Source organism: Candoia aspera, chromosome 6 (genome assembly GCF_035149785.1).
Source record: "Candoia aspera isolate rCanAsp1 chromosome 6, rCanAsp1.hap2, whole genome shotgun sequence".
NCBI lineage: Eukaryota > Metazoa > Chordata > Lepidosauria > Squamata > Boidae > Candoia > Candoia aspera.
Window position 1 is genome coordinate 48,009,561 of NC_086158.1, and position 20,811 is coordinate 48,030,371.

Here is a 20,811-nt window from a genome sequence, read left to right on the forward strand (position 1 = left end):
TGATCAACACTATATCATGAATCTTTGACTGAGCTCATGTTTGAATTAAATTTTTTCTATTAATCATTTAGGATAACTACAGAGACCATCAAATTAAAAATAACCCTACAATATTGTTATGATTGAGCAGGGCAAATAAAAACATTTCTTAACTAAATGGTCTGATATATAGTGTTCCAAGAACTCCAGTCTTCTGTGCTTGTGGGAATATGCAGCGTCTGAATGCTTCTCTAGAAGTTTCTTCCACAGCTTCTACCTTAATTTTAAAAATACTGCAGAAAAGAATATTGGCAACATTAATAGATGAAAAGGATCTTCTGTACTTAGTGTCCACTCAATCCAAACACTTTATCCTATTGTATTTTGGGTCTTTTTGCTTTCTCTCTCTCTCTCTCTCACACACACACTCGCAAGGTGGCTAGATTATCAATCTAAAGAAATTTATGCGGGAAGAAGGGCAGACAATAGATGCAGAATGCCAGTGAGTCAAATATTAGGCTCTTCCATCTGTTTTCTAAATTATTGGCCACAGAAGGATTCTAGTCACTTTAAGTTGTCTAGAAAATTCCACCTAAAATTTGAATTAATACTTTTGTTAGTACTTAAAAATATAGATACCTAAAAATGTAGCACGTTTTTACAGCCTGTTAAATAAAACAGTAATTATTGTATGTAAGCAAAATATATAGACTCAAGTGAACATACTGATATTTTTTCAAGGATAGTTATATTTATATACATATATAGTGCATATGAAGGACGTGGTGGCGCTGCGGGTTAAACCGCTGAGCTGCTGAGCTTGCCGATCAGAAGGTCAGCGGTTCGAATCCGCGTGACGGGGTGAGCTCCCATTGCTAGACCCAGCTCCTGCGAACCTAGCAGTTCGAAAACATGCAAATGTGAGTAGATTAATAGGTACCGCTTCAGCGGGCAGGTAACGGCGTTCCGTGTTGTCATGCTGGCCACATGACCACGGAAGTTTCTACGGACAAACACCGGCTCCTCGGCTTTGAAACGGAGATGAGCACCACCTCCTAGAGTCGGACACGACTGGACTTCATGTCAAGGGAAACCTTTACCTTTACCTATAGTGCATATGCATTGCTAAGTCTGAAATCTAGGATTTAAGCTTCTCATTTTCTAGTTTATTTTAATAAAAGCATGTGATAACTGTTTTCTACCTTTATTAATATCTCCTGTCTTTTCTGTTTCAGAGTGAAGTTTGACTTAAGGAGCAAAATTCAACCACCATTTGAGCATAGGAACTGTACACTATTCACAATCATAAGCCGAGTAGTCTCACAATTTAAACTTCACTTTAGACATGGACTCACTAGAAGGTTGCAAAGACCTCTTCTCTCACCATATTCTTCCCTCTCATGCCTCTCATCATCTACAACATGGGGCTAACATTTTGTAAGATGAAACACACATGATTCTATTTTTACAAATACATGTAACATCTTAGATCCATTCATGCATGCCAATTCCATGCTTTGATTAAACCCAAGTAGAGGTAGTCCTTGACTTACGATGGCGATTGGGACCAGAATTTCTGTCACTAAGCGATGTGATCACAAAGCTTAGCAATGACAATCCCTGAAGTCCCAGTTGCTGTTGTTAACTGAATCCCAGGGCTGTTAGGTGAGGCAACTTCCTGCCAGCTTCCAACAACCAAGTTAGTGTGGAAGCTGGCAGGAAGTTGCAGGTCCCAGGTGGCTTGCAAGCAGAAGGGCAGGCAAGTAAGTGGCTGCTGCTGGGTGGAGAGGGCATGAGGGGGTGCAGGAGGGAGGCATGGCAAGGCTTGGGGAGGATGCAAGAAGGTGTGAGGGAAATCTGGGAGGGTACGCAAGGGTGTGAGGGAGGCAAGCAAGGCTCAGGGAGGGTGCACAGGGGTGTGAGAGGGTGTGCAAGGGTACAAGGAAGTGTGGGGAGGGTGCACGAGTGGCCAGCACAGTGCGAGCACAGAGGAGCTGGGGGAGACTTACCCGAGTCACTTGCTACCTTCCCTGCCAGCTTCCCCACTGACTTTCTGGGGAAGCTGGCAGGGAAGGTTGCAAATGGCGATCGTGTGATCATGGGGTGCTGCAACCAGTCGGAAGTGTGAGCTGGCTGCCAAGTACCCAGATCAAGATCACGTGATCGTGGGGGTGCTGGGATGGTTGGAACTCTGAGGACCAGTTGAAACCACCATTCATTCAGTGCCATTATAACTTTAAATGGTTGCTGAACAAATGGTCATAAGTCAAGGACTACCTAATATCACAATGAAGGATGCCTATGTATAATGTCTGGAAACATTAACCTAACTCTTTGAGTTATTAAGTAGAACTCACAGGTAAGATCATATTCCTCAAGAGTTGCACTAGCAACCAGTTTTCTGAACGTGACTAATAATATTTGTCTTAAAGCTCCAAGTGGCTTGAGATTTGAGTATCTTACAGACTTCCTGCTCTTTTTCCTGCCTACTGGATGTGCTTCTATTTTTGGAGACCAGGAATTACTGGGGACAACATTTTCTCTGTATTAGTGCCCAGAGGACAGAGCATGTCTCCAACCAAGCTTTATTCGTGATGCACCTACTCTGATAATTTTTGAAGTATCAATTACAATCTTTCTGGCACATCAAAGTTTTCAGTGACACCTAGCTGGTGGAACCAATATAATAAGTAGTTAAATGTTGGGGTTGGACTAGGGAAACTCAAATTCAAGGCCCTACTTGACCATGGAGTTCACTGGATGACTTTGGACCACTCACTCTCTCAGCTTAATGAACCTCAAGAGGCTGCTGTCGTGGGGATAAATTTGGAGGCAAATACTAGGTAAGCTGCCTTAAGTAAAGGTGGGATAGAAATGCAAGTACTAATACTAATAATTCCTTTAACTTCTTTTGTCTGTTTTGTTTGTTGGCGGTTGGCTATATTAATAAGTTGTTTTAAAAATGTTCACTCTAACTAATCACAATGGTGTAGGCTGCCATGGTGGTCTATATTTGTTAGAATAAATACGGTTTCAATGAATAGTTGGCTACCTGACAGTGGAATCTGATGATCCAGTGATGATTACTCGCTCATCATACTGGAGACAAAGGACTGACCCAGTGTGTCCAGTCAGAATCCTCTTGCATTCTAAAGTATTTTTGTCCCAGATCTAGGAAGACAAGGGAAGACTAAGATTTTATCACAAAGTAACAGACTGTACTGCCATATCGTCTCTTCTGTTTCCTCCAACACAGCATTTTCTTTACTAAGGCAAACAGAACTTCTTTAAGTAGCACACAACGCACTTTGTATTCCACAGGCACTTTGGAGCAATATAAACTATCCTTAATATCTCTGTTTTTAATATGAACATCGTATTTACTCTTCTCATTAGGGAACAGAAAGACTTTAATTACTGAAGGACCAATAATATGGTTAGCCATGAATATAGCACAAGAAAATGAAGCTGATATTATAGATGTATCCTCCTTATTTGAAACCGATAAAAGAAAATCAATACATTTTTAAGTCAAACTCGGCTGAGGTGGGGTGTGGAAAAGCAGCTAGCTTTTCTCATGCATTTCCTCTTCCAAATGAAGTTACATTTCATATTCTTTGGAAGAATAGCTCCACTCCATTATTACACTGGCATTCTCTTGCAGAATAGATTTTTGTGTTCTGTTGCTGCCCACTGGGGAACTCTCACCTTGATAGTATTGTCTCGTAAACCACTCACTATCTTCTGATCATCATACTGTAAACAATAAACACCTTTGCTAGTTTCGCTCCTGCAGTGGATTCTTTGTAAGCTGTGCCTTCCACACCGCCAGTTTGATTCTATTGTCTGGGGAAGAGAGAAAAACAATTTTAAAGTGTGGAACAAATATCATGGAAATTTTGCACTGCTACACTCATGGGACAACAGAAGCAGCTCTAATGCTGAACCCATTTATCATCAGATACTCCCAAATGCGCTAGGAAAAAGAAGGACAGTCTGTTTCCTCTCCCAATCTTTAGCTCCCACAATGTTTTAAATCCTTCTGAGAGTCCATCGTCATTTCCACAAATCAAAAGCACCAGCTATCCAGAATACAGTAATGCAGGATATGCATGGAAAATTGACTTTTGTGTTCGTTTAAGATCCGTCTCTTTTCTCAATACCTGTAGTGTAAAAAAGGTAGAATATAAATGCAATAATAAATAAATATGAAGTTTAACAATTTTCTTTTTTTTCTACATTTTATTTACAATAAGCATGGAAGAATGATTAAAATATATAGCATTTATGTAATTTTATTCAAAATTATAAGGTTGGTCTGGTTTATATTTTTCATTTTCACTCAAATTCTAAATTAACTTTTTAATACTAAAGTAGGAGTTTGGAACAAGGGCTCTTCTTGGCCTTTGAGTTGTATGCTGGGAACCCCACTACAAAAAGTGGACAGAGCTGGGGCAAATTAATTAATAATACTATTACTATGATTATTTCCCATATCTTTAATTATTTCCCATACTGACGTAATAAAAATACAAATTTGAAACATTTAAGCTGGCTTTGGGAGTTGCACCCAAGTTTTTGAGGGGCCACAGATTATGTATCTCTGCACCAACATATCCGAACACCCTGCAGTTAATAGAATCAATTACAAATTGATCTAGTCTATAAGATATACAAGTAGGCAAACTAATGCAGGTTTATCTGAAGTAGATATATGGTTTTTAGGAAAATGTATAGACTATATACTTCTTTTTAACTCTGTGCAAAAGCTGCAGACATATCACATTTGGCTGGATGGAGGAAACTCATAGATGAAGCATTCCAAACAGTCCAACTGAAGGATCCCTCACCCCACCCAGCTATTTCCTTCATATGTTTTCTCTGGCTCTTACCTCTATATCTTGTATAATTTTGGGATAAAGTGCTCTGTAGAATGAGTTGGGTGGTATTATCCCATCAGGTGGTTTGTTTTTAAAAATATATTGTCCCCTTAAAGAAAGAAATGAAATATTACTAATTTCAGTTGTCCAGGCTAGGTTATTTTGTACAAGGATGTTTAAGAGACTTCAAACGTTTCAACTGCTTGATAGAAAGTTCATCACAAAACAATATTTTTATACTCCCCTTTAATATTGTCTTTTGAAATGGGGCAGTTTCACTGAGAGAAAGATATTTCAGCACATGTGTAATTTAGTACTGTCAAAGTGCATCTAAACAACATTGCACATTTTTCCCAACAGATTATGAATGGAAAAAATAATAAAGAAACTGTTGGAAAAATGCCTACAGGTGTCACTTCATCTGTTTTGATAAGGAATGCATCTTTGCTAGCTGTCATTGAACAATAGAAGAAATAATTCGTTTCAGTGTTAAAATTAGTCTTTTATGTCATAAATGCTTTAGGAGAAAGTTTCAAAACTTTATTTCCACAGAGTTTCTGATTCTGTTTTCAAGAAAACTGATGAAACAATATGCACTATGGATGGCAGCTTCCAAAGGTTAAATTCAGTGATATGCAACATGTGGTGTGTAGGCCACATATAACATCTCAGCCCTTTCCTTTCAGACCGGTCTCAAGACTTGTACCACTGAAACTGAGGAACCATCTTTCTAAGGCTAGAGAAATAATGATTTTTTTTCCTCCCATGCTGGGAACAGAACTTTAGGAAATAAATGTTTAATATTATCCTAAAGGTGTTAGAACCAAAGGATACCTGTTATTGCTTATACATTTTACTGCTCAATGTGTTATCTGATGCCATCAAGATCTCCACAGATGGAATTTATTTCTTACACTAAACCACATTTGCCTATACTAAGTTCTGAAGATGCAGATGCTGGTGATTGTTTTGTCTGCTGTTAAAAGTCCCATGAAAAAAAAAAGCAATCTGGGTATACTTGCTAAAAATACTAGGTGCACAGCTGCATTTTAGAAAATCTAAGAACATTTCACAAGCATTATTTGTTTTCCTAATCTATTGAACTTCAACATATTAATGGTATCAAAGCTTTTAACAGACTTTGCATTTGCAAATTTGTGGCATTATTATTATTGTTTAAATAAATAGAAGCTAAAATGCCTTAGCTATCACTATGTCTTGTTTATGAAATATTTATATCCAAATCTTTCACAGAAAACTATGGAGGCCCAATGAATAGAAAACTATGTATTAAGGGAGTTATCCCAGGAGAGAAACATCTAATAAAATGTTAATAGTAGAACATCAGACTTGGTCCTTGGTATGAGACAGATGATGTAAACTATCTGAATTTCAGATGCTAATGCTTGGTGGTCAGTATTCCAGGTTTTATGAGAGAAGATTACACTATCTCCAAATGCAAAGGTCTGCTGAGAAAAACAATTTAAATCCTATTCATAACATATAAACAACATATATTTCTGATTTCTTTACTCATTATATAGTTATTGGATTGACTACTCTTTAGGCATGTGTCACAGACTGGTCTTAGTTATGGGAAGGAAGAATACTATACCTGACTGATTTTAATATATACACATCCCACCACTCAAATCCCTAAAAGGTGCTACATCTATTTGTTACACTGGTTTCAAATGGTATAATATGAGAATTGTGAAGTGTAGCAGGCTCAGTTAAATCCTATGGTGCATTCTTTGCCTTTCTGCCTCTAGGCTAGCAGATGAAATATTTCTGGATAAAAGTGCTAGTTGAGAAGAAAAAGGTGCAGTAAAAAAAAAAAGATGAGCTCTTGGGAGTTTTGACAGAATGGTACATCTCAGACAAGTCTGATAAAAGGCTCTCCATGCTACCAATGTGGCCATCTGCTCTCAGTGCTGGATCCAGGAAGACATCCAGAATGCAAACTTGATCCTTAAAGGGGAATGAAACCCTGTCCAGAAGAGGCATGCCTTCCAAATCCTGCAACTTCTAGATTTTAAGTGGACATAAAGGGCCAATTAAATTTCTGTGTTAAGAGAAAAGCTTTTCCCACCAAATATTTGAGCTCTGGTTTGGAGAGCAACTAATTTAATGAAGCAGCAGCAGCTGAGAGAATGACCACCAGGAAACTTAGGACCAATAACTAGAGAATAATGCACACAGAGATGACAGAGCCATCTAAAAAGAAAAGCACTAAAATTACTGCCTATATCAGAAGCAATCAGCACAGTTGGGGACAGTTGAGGTCCCACCATAGCAATATAAGGCCAGTATTGTTGATGAACCTCTTATGAGACACAGTGTGGTAATCCCTGTTGCTTGTGAAAAAGGGGTTTTGTTTTACCAGAATCCTACATTAATCCTAACTGCCTTTACTTGGTGACTATAATAAGGGTATTTTTAGTGGGGGGTGGGGGAGTAAGATAAGAAAGAAAGAAGGGCCTGACACATATTCATGTTAGTAGTCTTTTAAGAAAACCTGCTGCCTTAAGTGAGCAGCTAAATTATTGGACCCTGCTTCCTGATCAAGGTGATGTGCCTGCTGCCAGAGGTTTCTGGAATGACCTCTAGAATCAAGAGAGAACATATATTCTCAGAAAATAGCCACAGAGAAAATAAGAAATATAAGGCAAAAGTTAAAGGGCATTCTCCAATTGTCTTGTAAAATGAATGCTCAAACTACCACTGGCATCTACTTCCCCTACTGAGCAGATGTATGTATGCTGCTCTCACCATCCTCTCCGCTCTGCCAAACCCCTCCACAATGAGTCTGTACGGACCATCCTTTCAATCAGTTTCTTCCACAGCATACCATCAGACGTCACCCGGTACCACTCCTTGCACACCAGTTCAACAGAACACAAAGATTTGGCATCCAAATATGACAGGATATTCTCAGCAATGTGATCCAGGCCTCGAGCTGGAAGAAAAGTAAAGGCAGTTAGTGATCACTGGGGAGCTCACTAGGAGACTACAACAGTTACAAACACATTTTCATTCTCATCATTGCTCATTCCATTTCTTGTATTAAGAACTGGAATGTCTGGGTAGAAAATAGTCTCCTGTTAAGCTCAGGAACGAGTAGCTTCCTTTGGGTAAGAAACAGCAAAGCATTTAAGATGATAAAGAATTCAGGAAGTCATTCCAATCTATTTCTATTGGTTTTAGCACTAGAGGGATGTTCTATGGAAGACTTTTCTCACTTGATGCATTCTGCAAAATCTTGCTATATTAGGACCATTTCTCATTTTGCTACTGCAGCTGTTCTTGTATTCCAACAGCTCAAATGCTGCTTTTTGCTAAAATCAAAGACTTTTGATGCAATGAAGAATATGTTTCTAATATGAACACTAAAAGAAGCAGTACCTGGTAAGAAGAATGGTGAGACTGTCTGTAAAAAGTTTATGTCTGTCTGTCTGTCATTTATTTTGTTGGATTAAAAAAGAAAACAACACAGATACTAGAACACTGCCAATTGCAAATATTTTGCAGAAATTAGAACAATTTGAGAACGTATCACATATTGTGGACTACAACCATAATCTAATAATGTAAATGGTAACTTCAAGTAAATGCTAAATGGCATTCATTTACAAACTCTTTAATTAGATATGGTTTTCTATTAACTTACTGTCTTTTATTTATATATATATATATATATATATAAAATTTCTGTCACCGCCCATTTTTCCCAAAGCGCATTCCAATATATATGTGGATATATATTCTTTATATGAACATACCTTAACATATAGAGGCCTCAGAAGAATAAAGACAGTTTACAATTACTCACTTAAAAAACCTCTCTTAACTCTTTGGCACTACAAGAACAGCCATGTGGGTGTTCAGGGGGAATGGGGATGGGGGTAGAATCTCAGTCAGCTAAACTTGGATGTATTTGGTCATTAATAAACTGTTAATGACAAACTGTTAAAAACTGTTTTAGAATGAGCAAAAGGAAAGTTAATTTAGATTACAAGACACATTTATTAAATCCTCAGCATTCTTTTTAAACATTTTTTTAATAGAGGACCACAGTCTTCAAAACATTATTATGGAGTTTCTCTTTCTTTCTCCCTCTGGCATCATATAGACTAGAGGCATCAGGAAAGCATTTTTATAGTTATTCTGCTTCATATTCTGCTTCATATTCAACTACAGTGGAAGGAAGCAGGTTGAAGTGCAAAAGATAAGACATCTATGTTGCTTCAACTAGCAGAGGAAAGTAACTTTCTGGAGTTCTTGGAAAAAGTCATCATATGGAAGTAACAGAGGTAACAAAAGAAAAGAAAATAGGCAAAGCAATTATAAGACCTACACAATAGATTCTCACATATACATGTGTAAAAAAAGTGACTGCAGGAATATAGAATTTTAGTTTCTGCCTTATAAAGTCAGATCACTGGTACTTCAAGATCAGAGTTACTAGCACTGAGCTATCTAGTGACTAAGGTTTCCTTTAAGGGATTTATTCAGTTCATTCTGGAGATACTACAGCTAGAATGTACAACTTCTTTATATGCAAATATTATTTATTTATTTATTTAGGAGATGTATATGGTTATTCACCTACATACATAACCCTGGGTGGCAAACAACAATCCACAAAAAAGTAATAAAACCTCTATCCACAGAAGATAGAAACACAAAATAATCGTAGCACCATAAGCAAGGCATCATATAATAGATGCACAACACAAACTACAGCTATAATGGGCTCAGTTAACATCCTGGCCCAACCCCTGTGAGAACAGCTAGGTTTTCAATCTTCCAGAAGTCCAGGAGGATCAGGGCCCTCTGGATTTCAAGGGGGAGGCTGTTCCATAGGCATGCACCATGGCAGACATGTCTTTAGATCCCACCAGATCCATTGTTTGGTGAAGCACATTTGCCTTGTTGGATTTGGTGGGGAGGACAGAATCCCTCAGAGAGGTGGTCCTGCAAGTAACCTGGTGCTGTGCTGAGCAGGTTTTAAAGGTGATAACCAGCACCTTGAACTGCACCCAGAAACAAACTGGGAGCCAGTGCAGCTCATACAACAGCAATGTGCTCAAAATTGTGTGTGCTGCTGCATTCTGGACCAGTTGAAACTCTAAGTGTTATTCAGGGGTGGGCCTAAGTACAGTGCATTGCAGTAATCCACCTGGGAAATGAGTAAGGAATGAATGACCATGTTCTATCACAGTTCTATCACAAGCCATTGTCTTTTTCACACACACTGAAAAATACTGAATACTTGGGGATATTATGGGCACAAGATCTGTGGCATTCCAAATGTTATTGAACCACAGCTCCCAGCAGTCCCAGCAACCATTGCCAGTTGTGCTCCCACATTGCGAGAGTCATTCAGTAAAATAAAAAGGACATCTTGTGAAGCCATGATACATAAATTATATCAATCTATGGAAAGGGAATTGACAAAGACAAGGCCTAAGTACAGGTTGTGTATATGAATACCTTATAGAATTAAAGAGAATAGGGTAGGATATTTCAAACTGGGCATATGCTATTGTTAATACCTTAGAGGAAATAATCTATAAGACTTGGGGCAATTCAGTTTCTCAGAGCATCTACTGAACATTCCAAATGAGATCAAATGCTTCATTTCTGCTCTTTTACAAGTGACCTAGAGACTGAGACTCATTTATTAGAAGCAATGATTGAGCATGTAAGCAACAAGAATATTTTGGTTTGCCCAAGATCATATGCCTATACTTAACCAGACAGTCAGGAAATCAGAAGACGCTTAATCCTTGGGAGAAGAGCAATGACAAATCTCGATAAAATAGTTAAGAGCAGAGACATCACACTGACAACAAAGGCCCGCATAGTTAAAGCAATGGTGTTCCCTGTAGTAACATATGGCTGCGAGAGCTGGACCATAAGGAAGGCTGAGCGAAGGAAGATCGATGCTTTTGAACTGTGGTGTTGGAGGAAAATTCTGAGAGTGCCTTGGACTGCAAGAAGATCCAACCAGTCCATCCTCCAGGAAATAAAGCCAGACTGCTCACTTGAGGGAATGATATTAAAGGCAAAACTGAAATACTTTGGCCACATAATGAGAAGACAGGACACCCTGGAGAAGATGCTCATGCTAGGGAGAGTGGAAGGCAAAAGGAAGAGGGGCCGACCAAGGGCAAGATGGATGGATGATATTCTAGAGGTGACGGACTCGTCCCTGGGGGAGCTGGGGGTGTTGACGACCGACAGGAAGCTCTGGCGTGGGCTGGTCCATGAAGTCACGAAGAGTCGGAAGCGACTAAACGAATAAACAACAACAACCAGACAGATACATAAAAAGGCTTCTGTCAGATGAGTCTTATCACGATTAAGCAGGATACCACATACCAAGTCTTTCCTGTTCAGGACAGACAAGCAAAAAAATCTCAGTAATGATCTTCTCAAGCATCAGAGTAATTTTTATTCCTTTCTGCCATGGTCTCCAGCAAATTCATTAAGTGCAGATTGGGGAAGAGGGAAAGTAACATTTAAACGATAATTCCTTCAACCTTCACACTCCAAGATGTAAGGAAAACAATTCTTAATTGGAAAGATAATCCAAAGGCAATTCATCAAACAACATAGCACTTCTTGGTAAACAACAGATTATCTTTCTCAAAAGAAAGAAACACTTAAAAGGAAAGAAATACTTAAATTAAGTATAGGCTATATCTTTTTACCAGAAAGAGCCCTTGAACAGCATGTTTCCAACATAAATTGCAGTGTTAATATTTTAGAATTTAATCACGCTTTATGTTAAAGCTAAAGGACATCAGGCAAGTAAAAGGAAAACTAAAACAGTTACACTGCAGTATGAAGAAAGCAACAAGATTCATAGCATGACAACTGCTATCTGCTAAACAGTATCATCCTTTTTCATTACAGTTGTGGATGGAAAGTGTCAATCTGTAGATGGTAAGGATTATTTCTGCTTCAGTTAACGAAGATTAAGATCAAGTTTATTATGTCTGTATGTATTTATGTATGTACATAAAGGAATGTGCCTATATGTTATCTGAAAGATAATAGAACAACTGTCGCAGGCTCATCAAAGAAAAACTCCAGTGGAGCATAAATGTTATGACAAGTAAGAAGATCCAAAACAACAATGCTTTTCTGGAATTTATATATAGAATGTCCTGCTAAAGAGGAATGTTGTTTGAGTAATATGAGGAGTTAAGAAAGCAACAATGTGTTGTCCATGTACACTTTTCTATAGCCCACCAAGCTTGTGCTTTCACCACAAGCTTTTGAAAAAATAGTAAAGGACCAAAATAGGAATTCATTGGCTTTTGTGAAACTGGGCACCAAAACAGCTGAGGGAAAAATTAAATTAAGGTTAGAATTTACAGTAAAGCAATACAACATATCTTGCAAAGAAGTTATCTGATATTAACACCCATCTATTCCTTCATATTCTGAAGTTTTCAATTTAAGATCAATTAATTTTTAAATCCAGAAACCTTTTATGGACTTTTTTCTAAAAGAAGAAAAAAGTGAAATGATGGTTTATGGATTTAATGATTGAAACAGATGAAAGTTAAATAAGGGGTTGAAGGGATTTCTGGAAGAGTTAAGAGGGAAGGGAGACAATGGGTTTGTCAATATTTGTTGAAGAGAAGGTCAGAAGTCATATTTCACAACTTCAATTACTTTCTTTCTTCTTTTTTCTTTCTTTTCTATCCTCTTTAGATTTGCTTTTTACTTTATGTAAAATCCTCAGTGAATATAAATAAAAAAGATTAAGTTTTAAATCCATATACAAATGAAAATCAAGAGAATAATTTTGCAGTACTGTTACTCTATACAGAATTACATTATTTTCATAGGTAATACTTCGCTTTCCCACCCTGTTTTACAATTCATTATTTCCAATACTAATATTAAAACTGGATTAATCTTAATTCAATACCAAGTTTAGCTACTACTAACTAGAACCCCAGTTTTAGATGGCCAAGCAAAATAAAGGTTAAAAATGTCCTCAAATTGTGCTTGACTCTTGGGAGCTACACTCATATAGGTTTTTTGTTTGGCAGTCTTACAGAGATTATTTGCTACTGCTTTATTGCAGGATTTTTTTTTTAACTTCCAATGTAGACAATGGCCTTGGAATCCCTGGTGACCCCACCTGAGCACTAACCAGGATCAGCCCTGCTTAGGCTTTGAGGTTAACTAAGGTTGGCTAAGTGCTGACATTGCTGAGATACCAACCAAAACATCTATATATCTCTCTTAAGTATGAAAGGCTGCAATTGCTTTTTAGAATGTAACTTAAAATAAGCCAATGTAAGTTAAACTTCTGGCAGAAATGCTAGAAGTTGCAAAGAAAAATTAGCACATCTCTTTGTATGATCCAAGTAGAATACCTGGTAAGGCTGTGATGAAGTCCCTCTGCAACATCGGCTTCAGGTATGAATTTATGTGCCCATGTTGGTAATGACACATCTGGGAGATGAGATGTTCCACAAACTCTACCTGGTCAGACTCTGACCACTGCTCAAAATACTTGATACAGAGCTCCTTTTCTTTTTCATAGCTTGCAGATAGCTTCCTTTGTTTTGGCACAATCATGCTTGAAGTACCATTGGCAAGTTTGGTCTATGGAAGAAGCGAACACAAGGAAAATCGTTTTAAAAAAGCAATAATCTGGAATTTTTAGAAAACAATATTCTAGCATATGACTACTCAGGCGATAGGAAAGCAAATTCATCTAGGCCTTAACATACATGACTCAGTTTAAATTGCTACCAGATTCTTATTCTGTGATCATCAGCTATTTCAACGTACAAATGTATTCTTGCCTTTTTAATGATTCAATTGTGCAACAGATGCTTCAAAGGCCACAGTGGACTGTTGGTAAATTCATAGAAAATACATAAAATATAAAATTGAATGGTCTAGCATTATATATAGGTAATTCAAACATCATTAATGTAGAACCTGCATGTATACTAACGTTTAAAAAAACAACTAAATATGTGTTTATGACTTTATAGAATTATAAACTAGATGCTGAAAGAATTTCTGGAAAGAAAAAAAAAACAAATTCTGTCCCAAATTCAAGGAGAATCAGCTGTTCAAACATTTATGCCTGCCCCCCCCCATCAACCAGATTTCAGGATATGTATACTTCATGCGTTTCCAATAAAGTGAAATGCAAACCATTTTGTACCCACACAAGCAAGTAAAGGTCATTTTGGGATAGTTGTTTTTGTCTTTTCTTGAAGTAAAAGAATGTACTGAAATACATGTATGTAGTCCAAACTTGGGTATATACATGCCTTGGGGACTTCTAAGATATAAGAGTAACTAGAAATTCAGAGGACCCATTTATTAACAGTGTAACAATAAAGTTTTTAAAAACTTATTTTTCCCAAATGAATAAACTAAAAGATACTAGGTTTTTTAAAGCAACCTGACATAAACCAAGAGCAATAAAAAATACTAAGTGCAGTAGATGTAATATATCTTCATTTCTGCAAAGTATCTGACTAAATTTCCCCGACATTCTGATTAACAAGCTAATCAATTGTGGATGGATGGCATGACAATTAAGTGAATATACAGCTAGCTCAAAAACTATACAAAATATGCTTTTAAGGGGCTTCTCTTCCAAATGGAGTGAGATACCACAAGGTTCAGCCAATAACTTTATTAATTACTTCAATGAAGAGGAAGAAATGTTTATGGGATAAGAATACCTGGTTTGGTAATAGTATTTATGAAAAAGATATTTAAATAGTAATTGATTGCAAACTGTATATGAATCAGCAGTGTGATGTGGCTGTAAAAAAGGCATATTCAGTTTTAGATTGTGTCAACAGCAATATAGTATCCAAATCACAGAAAGGATAAAAAGCACTGTTTTACCATCATGGCACCCATGCTCTGGAACCTCTCCCATGAAGTTAGACTGGTCCCCTTTGTTAAAAAGCAAAAACCAAACTCTTCTGTAGGGCCTTTGGAGAAGGATTGTTCACCATTGGTTGAGAGTTTTGCTATTCTTGTACAGTTATTGTTATATGATACTGTTTTATATTGTTATTATTTAAGAATATTGTTATTGATATTTTGCTGTTGATTTTTCTATCATGGATATTTTATTTAATGTATTCTATGTTGTCTTGTAAGCCACTGTGAGTCTGGGAGGAGTCAACAACATACAAATGTAATAAATACATAGGAGTATCTCTGTATACCCACACAAATATTCACTATTTCTATCCTGTTGATTCTAACAATTACATCGTTGCAGAAACTTATTAGGATATTTTTTATTAATATAGCAAATAAATGATTACCAAATCTGACTGACATAAGTCTATAAATTAATAGGTCAGTACTTCCTATAAAGATAATTATGTACAGTGAGGAAAAAATCCATTTGCTGATCTATTAACACACTGCACTGTAGTTACTGGTACATCACAAAAGATCATGCAGTCACCTGAATCTACTGAGATCAAACTAAATGTAACATTTGAACATATGTGCTAAAGAATAGCTCTTACATGGCTAAATACAGAAAGAACAGCAGACATTATACAGTATTCACATTATGCACATAATACATAAAAACTTCAGACATATCCTTATCTCGAGGGTTTAAGGGATATATATTTATTTAATGAAAACAGATTTTATATATTTCTTCTTATAGAAACAGGATCTCCATAATACACTACATATACCAATTATGGTTGATTGGTAAACTGTTTAAACAAAACACCATCAACATCCAGTGCATTTTTAAAAACATTGTCTTTGTCTTTTTCTCTTTTCTTGGAAAGACATGTCTTTAGAGGATAATATAGGTGAGTCAAATTAATACAAGAAAAAGCTATTTTTTCTGATACTGAAATATTCTCCAAGTAGGATCCAGCCTATATTATCAACTAATCTGGGATAATAATCCTTGAATTAATCTCTGATCATGCTGCAGTGCTAAATGAGACAGGGATGTGTTAAAGATCTAACATACTGGATAACTCACTAACATGGATTTAGAGAAGGTCTTTAATATATGGAAGTAGAATTCCACATAATTCAGTGGGAGTTACCATTAAATTGCTGGAACTCACAGAAATGGCTCATTTCATCTGATCTATATAAATTATCTATTCATGTTGATTTAGATTCTGTCCTAGTTTTTGGAATGAAAACTGCGAAATTCATTCTAGCTGGCAATGTCTAAAGACAAACCAGGGGAGTGAGAAATAGCTCATTTTAGAAGAACTGGAAAGAAATAATAGTTTTTTAAACACTTTGTCCTTCCATGTTATTTAACAATAACATGAAGCCACTAAGTCAAAATTGAGTGAGGTGTTACCAAATGTAAGTACTGTTTTAAAAATGTAAGCCAGATATGGAAATGGACACAACTTGAAATTAGTAATAAAATGGATAACAGGTAATAAACAGGCACTGAATCAACAGAATATGGAGGTATTGGTAAGGGAACTGATAGATGATACACTATTCCATCTGTGCAGAACAGAAGTGCATTCCACCATTAAGTATAATGTTTTAGCATGAAATTTTATTGGATGTAAACAGCTTAGTTAGGTTTCATGTGTCTCAATCCTTACTCGAACTGCATTTTCTCCTGAGATGGAATAATTTTATAACCGTTATCTATGCTTTGGATAACAGCGAAGTGTGATTACTGCAATGCATTAAAAATTGGAACTATATCTGAAAAATCTTTAAAAATATGAACTAATTCAAAACAGAACAGATGAGCTGATGGGTATGAGTATGTTACACCTAGGTTTCAAAGATTTACTGTATTTAATCAATTTATTAGCGTCTTCAATTGCTGAAGCAACATTGGTCAATAACGAGAATGAACTTGATTTGCTGAAGCAACTGGTTTGCCATGAAATCCAGAGTGCTGGTTATGAAATTTAGTCCTCCACGCAATCTTTTTTACAGTCATAGGCCAACATAATAAAGTATTACATGATGAAACATAGGGGTACTTCAAGAAGCAAATATTCTCATATGAACCTACCTGGTAGCTGAGATCAAAATCAGAGGCTCTTCTTGAAGGGTTAAGAGTTTTTCTAGCCATTCAGTGTTCAGTTCTGTTTTCTTGCAATTTCTGAGATTTATGTTACTTTACTGATCTTTTAGTAATTGGCAACCCTTTTATTTGGGTTATAAATTGCTGTAATTGTTTGAAAATATATGTCATTTATTAGGATGGCTCAGAATTTATCTGAATTGTTTAAGAACTTGAATCTGAAGTTGCTTAGTAACTGGCAAATCTACTTGCCTTGTTTGCTTGCTCATGTTTCTTTCACAGATACAGTGATTCTTCCAAGCAGCCTTTCCAATAATCCCCCATTATATGGTGTCATTCACAGGGTCATTATGGAACAAAGGAAATGGCAGTCTATACTGTCAATTGTTGTTTTTCTACCCCCATGCAGCATTATTGCCTTGAGAGATGAGGTATAGAAGATGCTGGGGTTATGCAACCGTCTTAAGGAACACGGTCTCCTCTTGGGATGTTCCAATGTTCATTATGAAAACTGCTTTAGTTCCAGTCAGGTATATGACTAAATAAGATGAAACTTTCATTTTGGGGACTTGGAACTCCACCCAATTGCAATACTTAAATACAAGCTTTCTAGAGCAAAGACCACTTTCGTATTGTTTGCTTCATTTATAGCCCACTGTGACACTGATCCTCTACCATTTCCAGAACTGAGTGAACATTGCCTATATAATAATCCTGTTAGCATCTGTAGAAATTGGCTTTCTTTCTTTTTCTCATCCTATAATAAGCATTCAGAACAGGGTTCTAAGGGATAGCTGAATTATTCTGTAACAGTAAAAACGACCAAGAATCTTGTGTCACCTCCTAGACTAAAAAATGTATTATGGCATGTTTTCAATGGCTGCAATCTGCTAGGATAATTACCTCTAATGGACAATTTCTCTGAACCTGTGAACAAGCCAAAGTAGTCAGCATGAGTTTGCCACTAAAAACCATGTAGTAAATGGTATGCACGGGGATTTTTTTCAAGCTAAAAATTTGGTCCTGTTTTCCATTCCAGTACTTATCTTCCTTCTCCTCCTTGCTCTATGTCATTTTCATGCTTTGATCTCAAATCAAACTCATAATTTACTTGCAATATATTCTACTACCCTGTTCTGAATATACAGATATGAAAAGAGATTGGAATTCTACCTATCCAAATTCTAGGCAAATTATGCAGAGAAAGTCAGTGATTCAAAGAGAGGTCTGAACAGGAACTACCTCATTTGGTTACAGACTGTTTGGGCAAATCATTTCAGCCCTCTCTGCTTCAGTTTATGGGAGGTGGAATTCCTAAAATATAACTTCATGACTTTTAATTATTTATGAATTATTTCTACCCATATGTGTACTAACATCAATGCCTATTCTTCAATCTCCAAAGAAGCTGTAAAATACAATTTCCCCTACATTGTATTTTAAACATTGTTTGTTTGTGCTTTCAAATCAGTGTCGACTCCTGGCAACTGCCTCGACAAGTCCCTGCAGTTTTCTTGGCAAGAGTTTTGGAAGTGGTTTGCAATTGCCTCCTTCATAGGACTGAAAGTGAGTGACTGCCCCAAGGTCACCCAGCTAGCTTTGTGCCTATGGTGAGGCTGGAACTCATGGTTTCCTAGTTTGTAGCCTGGTGTCTTAACCACTACACTAAACTGGCTCACAAAATATTAAGTTAGTAATATTATATGCTTTTGTTGAAGAGCTAAGGAAAAAGAAGCAAAAAACTCTTCTTCCAAAAATAATGTTCTTCTTGAAGCAGGAAAGAAAACAAATCAGTAACTATCAGCAAAAAAATTGTCTGGTTGCCTGAGAAGTAATGTGAAATTACCAGTGATGACTGTCTTGATAAGCTCTACAACGTACTGTATATTGGTTGGAGAAATTAACTATTGAAGTATTAGGTGTACACTAGCACCCTAAACAGTATTTTGTGGGTGCTCCAATTAACATGAAAATGCTCCAATTAACATGAAAAACAAACTGTGGGAGAAAAAAAAGCTTAATTTTCAGACAGAACTATCTATTATGAAGGCCTACTAAGAACAAATGCAGTTAAGTGATGGGGGGCAGCAGAGGACAGAAATGCTTGGAGAGCTGCTGAGCAGTGTTTTTTTCCTACATCCTGTCTCATATCATTTATATCTTTCTCCCACCTGGGCTGTAGGATCAAGAGTAGGGCTTCAAGAGTAAAATGCAGTAGGATGGGGGCTTCAGTATCTTCTGTCTATGCAGCTACAGAGTGAATCCTGTTTAAATATGTTTAATATGTGGGCTTGCTGTCGTGTACGTCTAATACCTCAAAATCATGGCATTTATATGCATTGTAATTGCCAGTAAAAAGTTTGAAACCAAGCCCTTTTATGCTTCCATTTTTAATGTGAAACAGACTACTAGAACTATGAGCAGTATAGTGCTATGCCCTACCAGTTTTCATAAAATAAGGCATTGTATTACTGAAGTATCTCATTGGTGCCTTCTGGAGATAAACAGTCCTGGATACAAGGGCATTATATTGATCTCAGGGACGACACAACAAGTTTCTGCTGAGCTTTCTACTGCAAGATCTGGTAGTTAATATGTTACATGTACAATGAAACTGAAGCTAAGATAAAAAGAATAAACCTAATCAACTAATAATTTAGAAAGGGGCATATTTAATAGAATAAACACTGGATATTCCTGTACTATGCCCGAAGGATAATTAGCTTTCCTAGTGGTAAATTTCACAATGATTTCCTGTCCCTGCCTCTTAATCTAAAGAATCAAATATACATTCCACCTCCACCCCCGGATACAAAGGTTCTCTTACCACAACATTGTACTCCACATTTTAATTTACTAATTCAAGAAATGTTCAAATGGCATTTGGTTAGTGCAAAATATGGATTAAAGCTTTGCTGGATGTGCACAAACAATGCATGAGCTTAATAGGATTGACCAATTGGGGACAATGTTTGTAACAGTGGCTATTAGCCAGTGCTCAGCAAGGAGGGTTAAGGCCAAATGTTTCCCTCTTAAGGTTTACAGGATGTGTGGGAGATGTAATGGGAATTGCTTTAATGCAAGTTATCCATAGGCAGCTTACTTAAATAAACCTATGCTACATACTGAGAGATAAATTGTTAAGGAGATGAACCATCCTCACTGGATAAGCAAAAAAATAAAAGAGGGCAAAATTGTAGTAACAAGGGAACAGGCCACATATCAGGCTGTGAATTTAACATTAGAGTAAATAGCAAATAAAATAAAATAAAATCCAAACTATATTACAACAGCAGCAGCAGAAGGCTCACAGTTAAATTAATTGAGGGAAGATGGGGGGAGTTTTTTCACAGCAGGGAACTTCTGCTAACCACTGCTTTGCTTGGGCTGTTAAGCTGACCCTAATCATTGAAATGAGAAGCATTTTTAACGTATTTCATGGAAATGTGTAAGGGCTTTATGCTTTGTTATTGAACCACAAGGACATGCCAATAGTTGGTCTTCTGAGCCTGAGTAGTTATCTATTCGGTTATTATAGGGTTATTTTTCTGTAAACTTCCATGAGCATTTCTGACAGTCTATTCAAAGTAAAGACAATTTATTTAATGTGTAAGAAGATTATTTAATTTATCACATTTTGGTATTCTGAGGAACTCCAACTGCAGCCAAGACTTCTCCAGTATTTTGTCTGGTTCCATGATAAGGTGCAATAGGATGAGATTCAACAGAATAATATAGCACTGATAGCAACTCTCTGCAGGTAGGGATTTCTTGTTGGGAAAACTTTCTCCTAGCAAGAAAATAATGCAACTGTATATAACCATGTTTGATTTAGGGGCCTGCAGGCTTGTGACTCTTAAGTAAGGAAACCTGCTATGTAGCTGGTGA

The 20,811-nt window shown here is 36.8% G+C and overlaps 1 protein-coding gene across 6 annotated transcripts in view; it reads right to left on the reverse strand.

Annotated features, from left to right (window-relative positions):
* BTRC (beta-transducin repeat containing E3 ubiquitin protein ligase) overlaps window positions 1–20,811 on the reverse strand; it is a 180,081-nt gene that overhangs the window by 23,920 nt on the left and 135,350 nt on the right. For all 6 annotated transcript variants that reach the window (XM_063307064.1, XM_063307066.1, XM_063307062.1 and 3 more), the window contains 5 exons: window positions 13,265–13,496; window positions 7,632–7,818; window positions 4,872–4,968; window positions 3,688–3,825; window positions 3,032–3,150 (listed from right to left, as the gene is read on the reverse strand). In XM_063307064.1, coding sequence (XP_063163134.1) covers window positions 3,032–3,150; window positions 3,688–3,825; window positions 4,872–4,968; window positions 7,632–7,818; window positions 13,265–13,496 — 773 coding nt within the window. The remainder of the gene's footprint in view (window positions 1–3,031; window positions 3,151–3,687; window positions 3,826–4,871; window positions 4,969–7,631; window positions 7,819–13,264; window positions 13,497–20,811) is intronic.